Source organism: Lagenorhynchus albirostris, chromosome 5 (genome assembly GCF_949774975.1).
Source record: "Lagenorhynchus albirostris chromosome 5, mLagAlb1.1, whole genome shotgun sequence".
Taxonomy (NCBI): domain Eukaryota; kingdom Metazoa; phylum Chordata; class Mammalia; order Artiodactyla; family Delphinidae; genus Lagenorhynchus; species Lagenorhynchus albirostris.
Genome location: NC_083099.1, coordinates 15298974 through 15312145, shown reverse-complemented (window position 1 = coordinate 15312145; position 13172 = coordinate 15298974). Strand labels below are relative to the sequence as shown.

General features: G+C 37.8%; 1 protein-coding gene across 13 annotated transcripts in view; it reads left to right on the top strand.

The window, feature by feature from the left end:
• Nucleotides 1–13172, top strand: part of MBNL1 (muscleblind like splicing regulator 1) — a 176422-nt gene that overhangs the window by 26960 nt on the left and 136290 nt on the right. For 10 of the 13 annotated variants that reach the window (XR_009540626.1, XM_060149602.1, XM_060149596.1 and 7 more), the window contains exon 2: nt 3735–4723. The exons of 1 other annotated variant lie outside the window; for it this stretch is intronic. Coding sequence is in view for 10 of the 12 variants with exons in the window: in XM_060149602.1 (XP_060005585.1) it covers nt 4550–4723 (174 nt within the window). In the remaining 2 variants the exon portion in view is untranslated. Of the gene's footprint in view, nt 1–3109; nt 3515–3734; nt 4724–13172 lie in introns of those variants that run through there. 2 more of the 13 variants (XM_060149595.1, XM_060149604.1) reach the window with 2 other exon arrangements.

Here is a 13172-nt window from a genome sequence, read left to right as displayed (position 1 = left end):
AATACATTTTATAATAGTATTTTCAGCTTACAAATACTTATCTATAATTCTTTCAGTGATACTTTTTGATGTAAATAGGATTTCTCTGCTACAGAAAATATAAATACTCAGGACACCCATTTATAAGCATTTAAGTAATTAAAGTATATTTTGTACTTGAGTGGAACTAAACCTGTAACATTGTAGAAAGGAAAAATAATCAACCCTAGAAATTAATTTAGTAGTTGTATTTAGACATAACCAGCAAGCAGTGAAGATATTTCTAATGGTACCATTGTCTGTCCTCATGTTGTTTAGATCCCATAGATCATGATGAAATTTTCCTCGGAACTGGACACACATTCTCACAAACATGTTTATTCCTAGTAGGTTGAATAAAACCTATTCTTTTAGTAAACACTTTAAGAACATCTGTTATATTCCAGGGACTGGGTTAAAAAAAAATGGTAATACAGTCTATTGTCATGGAGTTTATAACCTTGGGGGCAAAAGTACCAAGAGCTACAAAGTACTGAGAATATTCTGAAAGGGAATAATGTTTATCAGAGTTGGCCCAGCCTTCTACGGAAGGTGATATTTGAAGAGCAGTTTAAACAAGGAGAAGGGATTTGCCGAGTTGAAGGGGTGAAGAAGTATGTGTCAAACCAAACAAAGGGTTAGCATGTAACAAGTCCCAGGAACTCACAACGGTATGACATATGCCAAGAACCTCGGCAGTTCCTCACAGCTCCTCTCTCTCAGGGAGGATAGAGGTGCAGCGCTGGGAGAAACCAAAAAGATAAAATGTGTCAATTCAAGACAAGGAGAAGGGGGCAAGAAAGAAGGAGTTGTACCGGCCGTTAGAGGTCAAGTAATGACAAGGGACTATGCGTACGTAGTCTTTGGATTTGGCTTGGTTGGGGGCGTTGACGACTGTCGCTGAGCACTAAAGTAATAGTTAGGGAGGTTACACTGATACAGATTCAAGCGTGAATGGAGGAGAAGCAGGAAAATAGCACGTGTAGATGACTCTTCAGACATTTGTTTGGGAAGCATGGATTACGAGCATTAGGGAGAGGTGGTGTGTAACTAGGCAAGGTCCCCTTCCTCCTGCTGTGCCCCCCCTTCCAGTTTAGAGCTTCTTCAGCACTTTGAGGGCTAAGAGAAGGAATTGCAGGAAAGGCAGGTGTTCCTATATAGAGGGAGTTTAGAGGGAAAGAAGTCTCGAGAAGGAGCCAGTCAAGGTGGCAGCTTAACCTTGGGCAGGAGAAGGGAAAGCTCCTGGGAGACTGAGAAGAAAGATTGCAGAAAGATAGTTTAAAGATGGGTGGTGGGAAGGTGAGAGAGAGTCCATGCCTGGGGGCCACTATTTTTACTATGAAATATTTGTGACATATGAGGTGATCTACTGTTGGTAGTGAGAGCAACATGTAGGAGGAGGGACTTGAGAGTAATGAAGTTTTAGAAGAGCTGGAGTGTGAGAGGGAGCTGTCCAGGGCCAGGGGGAGGATTCCTAGACAGTGGGAGGTCTGAGTGACCCTAGAATATAGAAATTTATAGAGGCAATGAGGAGTGTGTGTGTGTGTTTTCAGGTGTGTGTTCACATTTGTTTATATGGGTGTGTTCCGGCATGTGTTTGTGTATTTATGTGCTGTAAAGTGAATTCCAGTTCGCATGTAGAAATCAATCATTTAATTTGCCAAGTTTATGGCGCTCCATCAGTTTTCCATCCCTAAGCCAGGCACTTAGGGTTACTGAGATGAGTAAGATTGTTTCTGTCCTTGGGAACGTTAGGCTAGTGGGTCAGTCATGTACGCAAATAAAACACTGTATAGGGGAGCAGAGGTAATTGGGAGGAGACAGTGTTAATATATGGGTGGGTGGAGACGGAGGAAGTGACATCCTGAAAGCTTCTCGGAAGAAGTGACATGTTAGCCAGCTTCTAAAGGAGGTAAGGGTTGCAGGTGAAGCTCTTGAAGATTCCAGAAAGACAAAAGAGATGTTGACCACAGATGTGGTACCTATGCAAGGCATGAAGAAGTTGAGAAATTTTGAATGCAGAGTAAACATTAAGGAAGGTGGATGAATCTTAAGAGTTTGTCACCAACTTGGCTTTGCTTTTACAGAACCAGGAAATAGGACTGGAAAATTTTTTAAAAACAAAAATATTTCTGGAGCATCAGTATGAGTTTTTTTTTTCTTTTTAAATCTTTCCAAAAGTTGTAGTCTTACTACAATATTTTCTAAACCTAGTATCTGGGAGTTTTAAAAAAATTAATGTTAAGAATGACAGTATTAGTTCTAAAATAAATTTAAAAAATTTCGGCTAGATATCCATGGTTTATATATATGTAGGTATATATATATTCATATTCATATTCTGTATTCTAATTTCCACATTAGAAATATACGCTAGTTGGCCATTTTTGGCCCTTGAAGAAGTGTAACCTAACAGTATATATTATACTGTGTCATTGCTCTTTAGAGTGTGAAACTTTTAGAGTTATTAAAGCCTTGTTTTCTTTGGTATCTTTCAAAATGGGGGAAAGAAGTGTATGCTTTTGGTAACTACTGAGCATTTTCTGAAAGTTTTTCCATCTAGATTGAAAGAGAAAGTAAGTTGTTAAAAGCAAAAATGCCCCACTGTAGAGAGCAGTCTGAGTTAATAGATCGTTAGGCAACAGGGGATCCCCCAGCTCCCACCCTCCAGCTTCATTCGTACCTCTGAAGTGCATCATGTTGCCCAAATCAAATTGTTCACTTCAATATTTCATGTTTCTGCGATGGACTCACTTTCTCCCTTGAGGTTCACTTCAGATTTGCCAGCCACACTGACAACACTGCACTCCTTATTTTCCCCACATGACCTCAACTTATGCTTAAAAAATGTTAGAATAAAGGATGCTTTTGTTCGTATCTCGCCTCCCTGTGATATATTGACAAAGTGTCTGCCGGCTGAATGGAATAGTTTTACAGTATGAGTGCCGCTTTCAGTGGAGGGGCAGGACTTGGGCTGTAGAAGGAAGTGAATTGGATAGGTCAGGAGAATGTACCATTTGTAAACACCCCTTTCCTTTTTTATTCACGTGTCAGGACAGCAGGAGCAGGCTGTTCAGTGCCCGTGCCTGCGCAGAGCCGGAGGGAGAGCAGCTTGGAAGTCAGCTGTAGTTTTTAAACCTTGCTTTTTATTTCCTGATAATGATCTTCAAGTGCTTGGACTTGTTTGAGAAGCTGTTTTGAAACTAACATGGTTTAGTCCACTAACTGCATGTTGGGTAAATTCAAAACCCACATGCTCGTCCTCTTGCAGTGGAATAAGTCACATCTGATGGACATTTTCTGTGCTTATAGCATAGTAATGAACATCTGACAGGCGCGACCTTTCATAAGACAACCCACACTATTGGCTTTCTGCCCAGAATATTGCTGCAACACTATCTGTGATTGGTTATCTCTCTATCATGCATTGCTTCACAAGGGGAAACGGCCCCTTTTTTTAATAAATCTACGATGGCTGGCTGCAGTATGCCTCACTGTAAGTATTGTGTGTGTGTGTGTGTGTGTGTGAGAGAGAGAGAGAGAGAGAGAGAGAGTGTGTGTGTGTGTGTGTGTGTGTGTGTGAGTGTGTGAGAAAGGGAGAGAGAGAGGCTGACTTGAATACTACTTAGTCTGGTAGCACATGGCAAGGTTGTGATACTGTAGGACATCAGTGAAGAGCTACTTAGTAAATCTTAACCTATCTCTTTTTTCTACAGGTTGGTACTAAGAAGTGCCTTTCCTGACGTCTCTGCTGCTTGGAACCGCTTCTAGAGCAGTCTCTGCTTTTGCCTTGCTTGCTGCCAGCTAGACTGTGACGACAGCACATCCACCCTCCACCTCTAGCCCAGACACCCCCATTTCTACTTATAATCAAGAGAAAAGCTCTAAGTATCTGGCATTGCCCTAGGCTGCTTTAGTTTTAAAAGAAAAGTTTGCTGAAAAAGTAAGATATCTTCTGCCAGGAAATCAAGGAGGAAAAAAAAAATCATTTTCTCGATTTTGCTCTAAACTGCTGCATCTGTCTATGCCAAACTAATCAATACCGATTGCATCACCAAACTCCATTGCAAATTCAGCTGCGAGGAGATTCCCTTTCAGACAACTTTGCTGAAAGCAGCTTGGAAATTCGGTGTCAAAGGGTCTGCCACGTTTTCATGCTTGCATTTTGGGCTCCAAATTGGCACTGGGAAGGGGTTACTGAGAGCACAAGGCTGATTCGAGGCCCTCCTTTTAAACGTTCATCTACTTACGATCCTAGTATTTCTCTAAAAACCAAAACCTCTTTGAATTAACAGTTTCATGCTGTGAATTTCTAGTGGGAGATCTTTTCCTTGATATTGACAACACAATTTTCCATGTACTTTTAAAGCAGGGAGTGGGGGAAAAGTATTTTGGAGGAGAGATTTTCATCATCATTTTACAGTTTTATCAGTTCAGTTTTTTCTTTTTTTTGGTTGTTACTGTTTTTTTTTTGGGGGGGGTTGGGTTTGTTGGTTTCACTGAAAATTTTAACTACCTGTAAAATCTAAACATGGCTGTTAGTGTCACACCAATTCGGGACACAAAATGGCTAACACTGGAAGTATGTAGAGAGTTCCAAAGGGGGACTTGCTCACGGCCAGACACGGAATGTAAATTTGCACATCCTTCGAAAAGCTGCCAAGTTGAAAATGGACGAGTAATCGCCTGCTTTGATTCATTGAAAGTGAGTAAATATTATATTATTTTAAGGATATGCAATAATTGAATAAAGGGGATATGGACATACAGTCCACTGAGTTTGGAATTATGGATTGCTGTGTTAATAGTTTTAGTTATACGGTGTGTTCTTGATGATGTTGAGGTGGGGGACTTTACTGAGAAGCAGTAGAACCAAGTCTGGCCAAACTTTCTTTGTTACGAATAACTTTCTCCGTCCTTTAATGCTGTGATTTTTTTTTTTCCTAGAGCAGAAGGTGTCAGGCTACTTTTTACTTAATAGTAGCTAAGTCAGTGCCTATCTAGAGGAACAGTAAATGTAGATACACGTGTGTGTTAGCATGTGCATAGATGATATACAAGGCCATGGCACTAGCTGGATGGGGATGATTTGTTTTTGCTTGTTTGAAAACGTGCTGTACCGTTGTAAAAGTATAGCAGATTCTGTCAGCTAAACTTGGATAGACTTTTTATATTAATGTTTTGACATTGTGGAGTTCCTTTTTGTTGTATGAGCATGTTATTTTAAGGCCAGAAGCAATGTATTTTGTGGAAAACATAACTAGAAGTAAGGTTCTGGGCTGCTGCTACAGTACCCTATCAGAGGCATAAACTTTGTTGAATGTGACTTTTATAATTCAGTAGAAACGCTTGAGTAGTAGTATTAATTGGATTTTTTAAGTTTCTAAAATTCTAATGTGAAGTAACTTAGCAGCTTATTTTCTGTTACCTCCTGATTATTATGTTTTTATTTGTAACAGTCTCAGCCAGGGGTGTTCACAGTTAGCTTTTGTGGGCACCATAATACCAACAAGTTCACTTTAGTATATTTCGACATTCAGAAATGTCACTGGGTTCGTATTTCAGGTATCAAGTTTGAAAGTGGGTCTTTTAAAAGATAGCATACATGTCTTAATCTTGATGTGCAAGGTCGACTAGAAGTGTGAAGATTCCTGGGTACTTTCTACATACTTGGTTTAATGAACTGCCTTTGAATATTAATGTGCTGGTTTAATTCACTCTTTGAACCTTGGAGAGGGGAGTCGCTGTTTTTTCAACATATATAGAAAAGTGAAGGTTTCATAGATCCATTTTGTCTTTTGCAAAAAGAAAAAAATAGTGCTACAGTAACCTTTCTTTAATACCATAGGGGTGAATTAACTGAAATAGTTAACATGTAAGTTAACTCATAACTCACCCCAATGTTATGAGTTAACTTGTGAGTTAACTATTTCAGTAAATTGCTTCTTGGTCCAGTGTGTGCAGCTCAGTTTGCTAAAGTTTCACCAAAGACTCAAGGATATTATCTTCAAAGTAGAATATAAAAAAAGGTATTAACAACAACAAAGATACCTTATAATGTTAGGTTGTTCTTAGTGTCATAGTGCTAAAGATCAATAAACAAAAGTTATAAATTACCACTGGGCCTTTTTTTCCCTTTCCTTTGAAAGGCATCGATGAAGGGCACAGTGGTTGTACCTTGTGAATGTGTCTTCCTAAATTCCTGCCAACTGAATTTAGGTGTGATTAGAGACTGGGACCCATAAAATGAGGGGCAAAGGGCTAATTACACTTGTCTGTAACCAGCTGTGTCCATAAGTAGCCCTGTTTTGACCCAATTACTAGTTAATCCAATTTTTAATCCCACAGACAGTTGATGGTGCACTGGTAGCTGTAAAATGAAGGACCTTAAACTTGGCTGTGACACTGAGTGGTTTCACAGAAGACCTGCTTTCACAGCATTTGGAAACATTATGAAACATTAAAATTCAGTTGCTATTTTTCCATCTCAAAATATTTTTTTAGTTGCTGCTCACTTGTGGCCATGGAACAGTCCCCCTTTGAGTAAAGCAGCAGCATTGCTTAATGACATGCTGTGTGGGTAACAGGATTCAACTGCCACATCAACATCAAGGACTTTTTTTTAATAACAAATAATTTCAAGATTTTAAGTTTACTTTTGAAATCAGCTTGTTGTAGCAGCTGATCAATGCAAACGTTGTCCATATGCTTTGTCTTTCTAAGAGAAACAAATTTAATTTATAGTGTCTAAAATGTGGTAAGATATTTTGATTTAAATAACAGGGAAAAAATAAACACAAATTTATTTCTGGTGGAGCTTCATCCCCAGAACAACAGCTCCTTAAATGTTAGGGAACTATGTTAAGAAGTAATTTAAAAAAATTTGAATGTGTAATTAAGTATTCATGTTTCAAAAAGCCATGTTTCATATATATGTGTGTGTGTTTGTAACTAACACATGTGATTCTTTATAGAGTATTTAGAATCCCACCTTTTAGATAGTAGTCTTCCTGTGTTCAATTTTGTGGCTAAAATAGATCAAAAACATATTTTAAAACAGTTAAAGTAATTCTATGACTCATGCCTGAAGTTCTGAAATTTGGGAGCATTATGAGGTTTCCATGCCAGTAACCGCTAAATCATTTGTATTGTTTCAGAGAGTAAACGGAAGGAATTTAGAAAACTTGTAATATCCTGACTTCTTTAATAAAATGTGTTCTATATATTGCTACAATCCATAGTCCGGCCTTTTGTGAGTTCTTGAGCCCTGAGATGGAGGTAGACTGTGTAATCTACTATTTTTAGCAAGTTAGGAAAGCAAAGCAAATACTCTCTGAGAGGACCCTGGGAAATGGCTGTACCCTTCAGCTGTGCTGTTTCAGACTTTGGCCAGGCTCCCAGGTGACTTAGGTTTATAGCAGACTTCTACATAGAGGTGGAGAATTCATTTCATTAAAAACAGAAGTCAAACAGTTCAAGAAAGTATTTATGTAAAAGAAATCAATTGGCATACTAAAGGAAATAGGAAGAAAATCAGCTGATAGTCTTTTAGTTGCATATAGGTGATTTTAAAGTTTAAATAATTAACTTAGATGCATTTACTACGTGGAAACCTAGAATTCTGCATCACAGTAAATGTGTTGCTAAGTAAAATGAGAATATATAATAATGAGGAATATACGTACATATGAATATACTGAAATAGAATGATGGCAGTAAGAGAACAAAAGATGTAATAATGACTTATAATTTATAAATTAAACAATATTTTAAGCACTTAATTTTTCTCCCTTAATTTTGCTTTTGCACTTGCAGTCTTAATTTCCAACAGTCTAAGAGTATATTCATACTGAGAATTAAATTGCTCACAGATTATAGATTTGAGTGTTTTATTACTTCAGAAATACTGAACATTAGAAAAGGTGTTTTATTTAATGCTGGAGAGGATTTTTTTTTCTTACGGCTTATGAAAGGGATACCCAAAGAGAAAAATATCAAAAGAAAAATGTCAACACTATAAGATGCTATTAGAATATCATGTTTCAGGAATGATGATTCAAAGAGTCGTTAATGGCAAGTGACCTATTTTCTTCAGTAATCATCTCTTAACTAAAATTAAGTAGTTGATATAAAGAAAGCCTACAGGCTGTATTTGAATGTGATGCCAGGTTATTTATATTATCAAAAAATAAGCTTTCATCTTGTGATCAGCAGAAAGAGACTTGCTTATTGAATTCTTCTTTTTCAAATATCCATTTATTTTTCAGGTGCTCTGGGAGGAGAAGTATAACCTTTATGTTTACTATCTATTTTCCAAAAATCTAGCAAACCTTTACCTTTGAAAAGTTTAGTACCGTGTTCTCTTACCAAATTTGGCAATTTTGTTTAAGATAAATAATTGTTCATTTCACTATTATACATGTTTGTGTATATAGATAGCCCAGCTGATCAAATTTATCATAGACACATCAGAGACCAGATTCCACTGCAAAGTGGGGTGGAATCAAGGGCATGAGCGAACACATTCAAAGTGCCTCTGAAGACTTAGCGGAATATGTGAAGTAATAAAACCAGCTATTAGAAGACACAAATAGGTAAACATCCAGGTAAATGAGCAACTAGAAAACTCATAGTTAGTAACGCAGATAAACCAAGTCTCCAGATGGTTACGTGGGGAGAGGGTGACATAACTGGACATAAGAAAGTGGTCTCAAGGTATTGACAGTTACACTTTAGAAGATCTTCCATTGTTAGCACAGTTTATCTTCCATTTAACAATTGCCTGTGTTGCTGCTACTGTAAGTCCCAGCATAGTCTTTCCATAATATCTTTTAAACCAGTTCAGCTGATAATCCTGACAAAATGGTATCTGCAAGTTTCAGGCTAAACATCTACTTTTGAATTAAAACTTGGATCTAGTAGGCTCCTAATTGGAATAACTTTTACCTAGAATTTCATTGTTGTTTGTTGTTTTGCTAAGCGCATCTCCCATGTGATATGAAAACTCTGACAGAGTATTGTATGTACGTGTAGCTCTGTAGGTACATATTCAGTGTGTCTTTCAGTGACAGGTTGACACAGGACTTCCTCATTTCCCCCAATGATTTAGGAGATGAGCTATTAGCATAACTTGGGTAGCATTGTGTATCATACGAAAGTTCAAATTGTATTTTCTAAGCAGAAACGTCACAACTTTGTAAAGAATATCCTGTGAATGAGCCAGGCGTAATGTCATCAACTCTGACACAAACGTTTCTTTAATGAAATCCTCAGTAGCCGCAGCTGCTTTGGTTATACTTACAACTTTATTCATTTACCTATCTATATTCTATGGTTAGACTTTTTTTAGAATAATATTTTTTAAAGGAGTAAAGATTTTTTAAACTTTTGGACAAATTTCAAGCTGTGTTTTGAATCATGATACCTAAGGCACTAATTCTAGAGCTAGTTTTTTTTTTTCTTCATAAGATTATGGTACACTGCTTCTATTTTTTTCTTTTTCGCATTAAACCTTGCTTCAACTTTTGTGGCAAACTAAAAACAATTTAAACCTAAAGCAATGTGGCACTTAGAATCGAGTTCAAACTTTAATTGTAACTCAGACTTCTAAACATACACAAAATTCTGATTCCACACGAATGGCCTCAAAGCAATTCCACGTACGAAGCTGTTGCTGACAGCTATGACTGACTTAAAAGAGCCTGTGCAGTGTGGTGTGAATCTTGTATTCCAGAAGTGTGTGACATGTGCCTGGTTCACGCGAGAGGTGAGAAACTGAATGTTTCTCAGACTCAGCACAGACACCTAGGGACCTAGTTTGGGAAGCTTATCCTGTCATTTTCCTTGCCAAGGATAAGTAGAGGATTTCAGCTATCAACATCGCTAATCTGTTACCTTTCATGCTGAGCAATGTCTCTGCCTTCCCACAGACTTAGACAAAGCTTCTTATTTTCTTACAAAGAGATCCTATTGAGCAAATTTTGAGTGTTTTTTCTTTTTTTTTTTTTTAAACTTCAGCAGAAGCACATTTTGTGCTTGTAGATAAGGGAGCAATTTCTATGTTAACAAGGCCAAAAATTATGTCAGTGGAAATGGATAACTAAGTAGATGGTCTGTGATTTAGCCCTGAGGATAGTTATTAATACGCAGAAATTTCAGTAAAAGCAACTGGAAAGGCTTGTTAGAAATACTTAGTTGCTTGAAGTAGAACAGATGGTTAGAATAGTGATTTCTTGGTGAATTTTACCTTAAACAGGAATAATTCTGGTGAGGACATCTTATTCTAATATTTATTTATGATAAACAACTACAGAGTTTTTATCTTATACTGTATTTCTTATACAGAAAACATCAAATGAACATCACCTACAGCATTATTTATACTCTTCTGGTACATGTTTGAAAGATTTTCACTTTGAGATGGTTTGATTTGTTGTTAGAGATAAAACTTTCTCTATTATAAGGACTTGTGTTTTAAAGATACTGATAGTTATAAGCCCTTATACATTATAATTTGATTGAAAGGCTGTCTCCTGGATACCTTTGGGCCTTGGCCGTGTCTGACCAGTAATATTCTTCTTGTGTTCTCCCTGAGTTCTTTCCAGCTTTCTAACTGCCCAGCTTCAGAACTGTTGGTTCTGATCCCTTTCTATATTTCTCTCTGGAGTCATACAGAAATGATTTAGACATTTTGTCTTTAAGGCATTACGTTCAGTATTGAGTAACAGAGACACCTCTCCTCCCCAGCATGAGGCATAAACAAATTAAGGGTTTATATTTCAGTAGGTTGTCCAGGCCTATGTGATGACTCCACAGTCACTAGAACTTAGGTTTCTTCACCCTTAGGTCCTCGGGAACACATGACTTCCGACCATAGGTTTATTTAAAAATTGCAAGATGGCCACTGCAGTGCCAGCCACCATATCTTCATTCCAGGAAGCAGGAAGAAGCATGGGCAAAAGAGGCCGCAGCCCAGCCCACTTAGGCTCCTTTTAGCAAAAGTCCTCTAAGCTTCACCCAGTGATTCATCCTGGTTTCTCATTGGCAGCAAGGATAGCTGGAAACTATGTACTTAACTGTCGCCCTAATTGAAACCATGCCTCTGGGTAGTTTAGGTAGAAGGGGGAAATGGATGTTCAAGAGGGCAGTTACTGGGATGGGAGTTAGCGAGATTTTTTTCCCCCCAGAAAACTTCCAGAATCAAGTATCTCTCCCTGAAAAGCATCTGGGTGTGAGGGGAGATCACTTCTGAAGAGAAACTTTTATCTTCTTATCTTGGCAAACCTGTCCTCACTTTTCCTGTCCTCGTTAACTAGAGTTGCCTTTTTTTTTCCTTTCAAATCATGATATATTTAGTCAATAAAATATGGCATATCATGAATGGATTGATTTTTACTAATACAGAAATTAAAAATTGCTTTCTTTATTTTTTTGATTTTCCTATTGCCAGTGCATACTTATATAAACAGTTATATATTTATAACTGGAATATAACAGGAAGGTATGTCATAAAAAACAGGTCTCAATGATTTCGACAAAAGAATCTGTAGTTACTCTGATGCCTATTTCTGCTGCTTCTGCAAAAATACTTTATTTCCTCTGTAGGAAGCAAAATAAAATGAGTTAATATTTATTGAAAATTATTTTATGCTGGTCAGTATTTTCAGTGCTTTTATTTTTTTCATAGTACTTAGTCCTCACAAAAACTCTTTGAAGAGTTACTGGTATCACTGCCATTTCTCAGATGGTCACACTGAAGTACAGAGAAGTTAAGTGATGTCCCCAAGGTCATTCACCCAGTAAAATGTGGACTCCAAGCCCGGTAACCTAATTTCACAGCCTGCACTTTTAACCACTTTCCTGTAAAACATTGCTTCTTAATTTACATATCCACATCCCAAGGATTCAGCAAAGAAAATACCTGACCAGCAGTGCTTACGAATAAAAATTAATATTTCAGGCAGGTTTACAGCATAGGGCCTAAAGCAATAAATACTCAAAACATTATATTTTAAGTCAACAAATGAATCAATGAGGAAACACAAAATAGCATCAAGAATGCTTCCACCAGGCTTCCCTGGTGGCGCAAGTGGTTGAGAGTCCGCCTGCCGATGCAGGGGACGCGGGTTCGTGCCCCGGTCCGGGAAGGTCCCACATGAAAAAAATTGCTTCCACCAACTTTCAAAGATTATATATTTGTTTTAAATGTATGGCCATGTAGGAAAAACTTTTTAAATTTATCATCTTAAGGAGTCACTGTGTAAACTATGTAGCTGTCCCCCAATGTATATTAAAAAATATTCCAAAGTTTTAATTGTCTAGAAAGCATTTTTCCACAGAAGCAGTGTGGGTAAGTCATTAGTCCAACCCTGGGAAGCCTAAGTAACCCATAGGATGCTTGAGTTATAGTTCAGTACAAAGAGTACCCTGGAAACTCTGATTATTAATTAAACCCAGGAGCCTCCCCAGAAACATTATGAGTACTATCCCATCATACATCTTAAGTAATATGAGGGTCATAGGTCCCCAACTGCTTTTGTTAAACTGTTTCGATGGGAAAAGTACATTTCAAGTTTCAGTTTGGGGCTCTGGAAATTCATCCGGGCCTAATGCAGGGAAGGTAGCCTTTCCTAAACTCGCAGACACTATCTGCAAGCCGGTGCGAGAGGTTTCCTCAGCTCCATGTTTGGGCTACTCCTGTGCCCCAGAGCTGGCTTTCAATAGGGTAGGGCTCAGAATCATAGGGAGTAAAGACAGGGTATGGAATGAGGGGCTATGTCAAAAGCTTCCCCTGGGTGGGATGACTTTTTTGTTAATATATCTTCCAAGTAACCTTTCTTTTTTGCTAAGGTCTCAACCTGCTTCCTTTTCAAATGTATAGCTTTTTGGTTCTGAGTCTGGTCCACTGTGGAACTTCATATTGATGAACAGCTTCTTCCCATTCTCTTTCCTTTCTAAAATTATCAAAAGCGTAGCTTTGTTTTGATACCGTTTCCTTCTGATTACTGGTAGAAATGGGGAAAAATAGGTGCATAGTGAAAATATCAAACTAAGATTTTTTTGTTTTTGTTTTCTGGCCATTTTATCACAGGATATAGTCAAGGAATCAGCAATAAAGAACCAGATATGAGAAGAAAGACATCTAGGAGGTGATA